This window comes from Amblyomma mixtum, chromosome 8 (genome assembly GCF_055824585.1).
Source record: "Amblyomma mixtum isolate Tamu chromosome 8, ASM5582458v1, whole genome shotgun sequence".
NCBI lineage: Eukaryota > Metazoa > Arthropoda > Arachnida > Ixodida > Ixodidae > Amblyomma > Amblyomma mixtum.
Window position 1 is genome coordinate 108,740,230 of NC_143019.1, and position 6,248 is coordinate 108,746,477.

The 6,248-nt window shown below is 49.9% G+C and overlaps 1 protein-coding gene across 1 annotated transcript; it reads left to right on the plus strand.

Moving 5' to 3' along the window:
* The first annotated feature begins 3,734 nt into the window (after positions 1 to 3,734).
* Positions 3,735 to 5,012, plus strand: LOC149333849 (uncharacterized). Its single transcript, XM_089557813.1, has one exon. The coding sequence runs from the start codon at positions 3,735 to 3,737 to the stop codon at positions 5,010 to 5,012; it is 1,278 nt and encodes a 425-aa protein (XP_089413939.1).
* Positions 5,013 to 6,248: the final 1,236 nt, after the last annotated feature.

Here is a 6,248-nt window from a genome sequence, read left to right on the forward strand (position 1 = left end):
CCTGGTTTTTAGGCCAAACTGGCGCTAAGGTCTCCTTTTAAATATTTCAATGTCAAATTATTGCCTATTCACCCTTCTGTCAATAGGTATTCTATCCTGTTTTACATCGCCCAAGAGCAATTCCTGTTAGTTACTTAGAGGTGTTTATGGTACCTGTTTAATTGGCTCGCCTTACATGCTTATTGACATGTGCTCTTGTAAATGTCACTGTATCTGGTAACCTTGGCATGTGTACATATGTAAATAATTTTTTTTTTCTAAACACAAGATCTTATGCGTAGATTTGGAGGACATGCAGGCACTCGAGGATGAAAACCCTGATAAAAAATTGGCAGAGGCTCAGCTTGGTTAATCCCGGAAATTGCGAAAGCAACTTCATCCGTTTCTTCAGCCCGCCGTCGTTTCCTAGCTTGAGCGAATCGTTGCAGCCTTGCCTTGCGCATGTCGGACGACATGGCATGGCTGAAACGCACAGCGTGGTTACGCCGGGACGACTGCGACGAGTCGGGTCGGAGTCCGATATATCTCCGTCTGGCGTGACGTCATCACAGCGAGCGCCTCCTCGCGGCAGCGGCGCGCAGCTGCTGCTCGGCGCACCGTGGTTACGCTGGGACGACCGCGACGAGATGAGTTGGGGCTCTTTCTCTCTCCGTGTGGCGTGACGTCACAGCGGAGGTCATGCTGAAGGTCAAGCGTGGTTACACCGCCGGGACGACGCTGAAGGGTTCAAACTGCGAGCAGTATTGCTTTCGCAATAAAAATGTGCTTTGGATTGTACTGTCGACGTCGACTGAACACTTCTGTCGGGCTACAGCAAAAGGAGGAAGTACCAAACCCTGATTTTCCTCACCTTACCAGAGTGATCCTGGCTCCTGGTTAGACTAATCGCATATGAAACTTTCATCGGCACTAAACTTGAATATGCATCAAGTATTTGGAACCCTCATCAAGAGTATTTAATACGTATGTTAGAGGCCATTCAAAATCTAGCTCCTCGGTTTATAACATCAAATTATGATTCTTGGATGAGTGTTATTAATATCAAATCCTCCGTTGGTTTACCTTCCTTCGCATCCCGTCGTAAGATAGCAAGACTGTCTATTTCATAAACTTTATTATAATTTTCCCCAACTGCGTGAGAGCCTACTTCTGCCCCCATTTGAGATCATCGCAACGTTTGTTTAATTGCCGTAGTGTTCAACGCATTCATGGCTCAACCAAGGCGTTCAATTTCTCGTTTTTGCCAGCTGCCATAGCGGAGTGGAATGTCCATCCAGACAGTTTTGTGAATGAAGTTAATTCCCTACAATTTAAACAGATGTTGATTGATTTATTCCACGAATAAGTCCTGTTGAAGACCTTTCTTCTTTCTTTTCTTTTTCTTTTGTTTACCTACTTGCTCGCTTGTTTTTCTTTTGAAGTGTTGACAGCCGTATCTACATATGTGTAAATTTATGCTCCCAACTTTAATTTTTGTGACTTGTGATTACTGTTCGCCCCCTTCCCCCTTATGTAATGCCCCCTGTGGTCCTTAAGGGTAAATAAATGATGATGATGATGATGACGACGACCTTACCAAAGACTCTGGTGGTCTATCGCACCTCCGTCCTTCAGTCACAGAGCCCAATAAGCATCTGCTCCTGTACGCATTGATACAGCCGGCCAAATGTTTAGCTCTAACAATATCCCTAAGAATCTAAGAATATCCCTAGAGTGAACAGCTTGCCCTTAGTATTTTCCACTATTAGGTCGTTTGTTTTATTCAGAGCTTGTTCTGCAGACCTATGCTTCTGAAAACCATATTCGGATCTTGCAATTACTTTATGCTTTTTAAAACGGATGTATGTCATTCATTAATAACGCGCTCAAATATCTTAGAAATCAGCGGCAAAACGGAAATCGGTTCCTAGTTATTGAATTGTTTATCTTCGGCACCTTTGTAAACAGCATTGCGTGCATTGCGTAAACAGCTTTCGGTATTTTCAAGTCATTTGGAAATTCACCGTGCGGAAGCATCTCGTTTATTATATGCGCTAATGCAGGACTAGCATGCGCGACATACTTGATAGGTGAGACCTTAATTTTGGTGATCCTGGCGGCAGCGCAATTATCTAGTGTTATAATTATTTTTTTTTATTCAGTTACCCTAAAGGCCCGTGAGGGCATTATATAAAAGTTTAGAATGCGGAGAAAATACACAAACAGGCGAGTGCACACAAAATTCGAACATGAAGTGAATGCGTCATTGCAGGTAGATATATGCGGCTCATACAACATTCACAGCCCCACGAAGCACTTCAGACTGTCGACAAATGTGACGTGGTCAATGATGGACGCCACGTTTTCCGGGAGCTAATTCCAGTTGCGAATGGCAACAAGAAGCGGTGACTGAAAAAACAGATTTGTGCGGGCGAAAATGGGCTGTACTTTGTGTTGGTGATCCAGTCGCGGAAATACTGTGTTAGCTGGTACTACGTGTAGGGCAGAAAAGGGTGAATGACTATGGTAAAGTTTGTGAAAGAAGGACATGAGCTGAAGCAACCTGCGTTTCTCTAGCAGAGATAAGTTAAGAGACCTTTTTATTTCAGATACGCTTGCTGTGCGTGAGTAGTTCTTTACGATGAACCGGGCAGCTTTATTTAAAAGAGATTCAACTTTATTTATTAAATAGGTCTGATGTGGATTCCATATAAGCGACGCGTATTCGAGTTTTGAGCGGATTAATGCAGTGTATGCCGTAAGTTTTGTAGACGAGTTGGCCAGATGCAAGTTCCGCCTAATGAAGCCAAGCGCTTTGGATCCCTTGCTGAGCGTCATATCTATATGAAGGTTCCATGACTGGTTGGATGATAAATTAACGCCTAAATACTTTATGTTGGACACTGATTCCAGCTGGGCATCGTTTATAATACAAGTATAGGGCTCCGGCTTGATCGTCGTGAACGTGATGGCTTTCGTTTTTGACACATTAATCTCCATCTGCCAGTCTCTGCACCAATTACCAAGATTTATGAGGTCCCTTTGTAAACAATAAGCATCCGTAGGGTTATTGATCTGTCTATATACCACGCAATCATCTGCAAATAGACGGACTGTAGAGCACAGGTTATTACTGATGTCATCTATGTAGACTAAAAACAATATTGGTCTGAGTACCGAACCCTGTGGCACTCCAGATTTCACAGAGGCAAGTGCAGATGGATGGTCATTAACGAAAACTGACTGGGTGCGGTTTGATAGAAAATTATATATCCATTGGACAACCTTCGTGTTTATATTTAAGCATGCAAGTTTTTTAATGAGGCGCTGATGTGGAACCTTACCAAAGGCCTTTCTGAAGTCGATAAATATCGCATCTATTTGGCACAAAGAGTGAACGACATGATGAACATCGGTAATTAATTCAAATAGCTGCGTTTCACAAGATTTACCGCGCAAAAATCCATGCTGGTTAACGAAGAAAAAGTCTTGTCGGTCGAGATAATTCATAATAGCTGATGAAATAATCTGTTCTGTGATGACGAAGAAGTGCCCGCGCGGCAGCAAGACTGCGCTCGGCGAGCGCGCGCTTCCTGTTGGTGCGATTGGAACGACTGACTGCCGGTGGACGCCGTTCAGCGCTTTGTGCTCTGTGCCGTGTCCTTTGTGTTCTGTGCCCGGAAAACCCATTACAAGTGGTGGAGGTGAACTCTCATCCCGTCCTGGAGCTGAGGAACGGCACCATTACCACCCCGATGCCGAGAGACACAGCCCCGGCGCCAACGCCGCCGCCATCGGCACCGCCAGCACCTGTTATCTGCGCTGGCATGCTTCGGCAGCGAGACCCAGCTGTCTTCAGCGGCACAGGTGACAGTGATATCGAAGATTGGCTGGCGTCCTACGAGCGGGTAAGCGCACACAACCGCTGGGACGATAACATGAAGCTTAACAACGTAATTTTCTACCTCGCTGACGTCGCCAACCTCTGGTTCCGCAACCATGAAGCGGACATAACCACCTGGTCGGCTTTCAAAACGACCTTTGCTGAGGTATTTGGCCGTCCTGGTGTGCGCAAGCTTCGCGCTGAACAGCGCTTGCGTGAGCGGGCGCAGCAGCCAGGTGAGACGTTCACCAGCTACGTGGAAGACGTAGTAGACCTGTGCAAGCGTGTCAATTCTGAGATGACTGAAGCCGATAAGATCCGGCACATTATGAAAGGCATCGACGAGGACGCCTTTCAAATGCTACTTGCCAGGCAGCCGGACACCGTTGCCTCCGTCATCAGCTTGTGCCAGAGCTACGAGGAGCTCCGCAAGCAACGCGTCCTCGCTCGTCGCCCTGTGCGGCAGGCCGAGGTACTATCGGCGGATGCCGTGGTCGCTGAAGAGCCCCAGTTCATGCAGGAGGTGAAGCGGTTTATCCGTGAAGAAGTTGCACGCCAACTCGCGCTCGTGCATGCGCCCACAGCACCGTCACCAGCACTTCCGCCGGCCTTTCAACAGACCATCCAGGCACAGGTCGCAGACGCACTGCAGGTCGCGGATGCCGTGCCACCCGTCCCTCAGCAGGCAGTGGCTGCCCCGCTTACCTACGCCGCCGTCCTGTCCCGCCCGGCTCCTCATACCACGGGCACTTTCTCCGACGCCACAGCAGCTCCGCCGCCTTTGGCACCACGACCCGTCCGGTCGTATCGGGTTTCTGCCCCACCATCGTCGCCGCACATGGCGTCGGCCCCCCTTCCCTACGGTCGCCCATGGCGCACTCGCGACAACAGGCCCATTTGTTTTGCCCGTGGCATTGCCGGACATGTCGCTCGCTACTGCCGCAATCACTCCTATTATCCGCGTACTGACGTCATGACGCCATCAGCATACGGACCTTACACGCAGCACTACCGCATGCAGCCTAGTTCGCCACCATCTTCGTTCACAACTGACAACCAGTCCGCAACGCCGCACCGCTCCCATTCTCCGCGGCGCCGTTCCATCTCCCCGATGCGCCGCCGCGTCAGCCCCAGTGAAGCGGAAAACTAGTAAGCGCAGTTCCCGAGGCAAGAGCTGCGCCTTCGGCGAACTTTACAAGGCCTCTGACGTCCCCCGCCAATGTCGTTGATGTAGTCGTAGACGGTGTTGCGACCTGTGCCTTGATTGACACCGGGGCAGCCGTATCAGTTATAGACGCGAAATTTTGCCGCCGCATCAAGAAAGTTCTGACGCCATTCTCTGGTATTTTACTGCGTACTGCTGACGCCCAGCAAATTCAGCCGCTCGCCGCTTGCACTGCACGAGTTGCTATCCAAGACGTCATCTACGCAATTGAGTTCGTAGTACTCTCCTCCTGCTCGCATGACGTCATTCTTGGGTGGGAATTTCTGTCGGACCACTCGGCTGTCGTCGACTGCGCTCGGGCTGAAGTCACACTCTCTGTCCTACCCGACGACTCCGCTGCCGAAACCGCTGAGTATCCGGACAAACTTCTCCTTTCCCATGATGTCGAACTTCCTGCTTCCTCGTCCGTTGTAGTCTCCCTGTCCTGCGTCTCTCGAGCCGACCCACCCGACACACCTGTACTCTTTACTCCCTCGGAATTGTTCGTTCGCCGCAAGAACCTACCGCTTCCCTTCGCTGTCCTCACGATGACTTCCGGAACCGCAACCATGCTTATCAGCAATCATCTTCCCTCTCCTTTGACTCTGCTTCGTGGGGAATGCATTGGGTACGTGACATCGGCTGAACTCCTACAAGTAGTTAACGACGCCGAGGCCGCTCCTACACCGTCGCTCGAGGCTCTCACTCCGGCTCCCCTGTCACACCAACCATCCTCTGATGTCCTGTACAGTGCTATCGATGGCGACCTTCATTCGGTGTGCCGTGACCAGCTGTTCGCCCTTTTTTGAGAATTTCGTTCGTCTTTTGATGCGTGCCAAACTCCCCTCGGCCGTGCTGCCGCTGTCACACATACCATCGATACTGTCACCCACCCTCCTCTGCGCCAGCGACCATATCGCGTGTCCGCTCCGGAGCGTCGCGTCATCACCGAGCAAGTGGACGACATGCTAGAGCGCGGGATTATACAGCCCTCGAAGAGCCCATGGTCTTCCCCGGTCGTTCTCGTTCGGAAGAAAGACGGCTCTATCCGATTTTGCGCGGATTATCGACGGCTGAACACTGTAACCCGGAAAGACGTTTATCCTCTGCCACGCATAGATGACGCCCTCGATTGCCTACAAGGAGCAGAATTTTTTTCGTCCCTCGATCTGCGATCTGGTT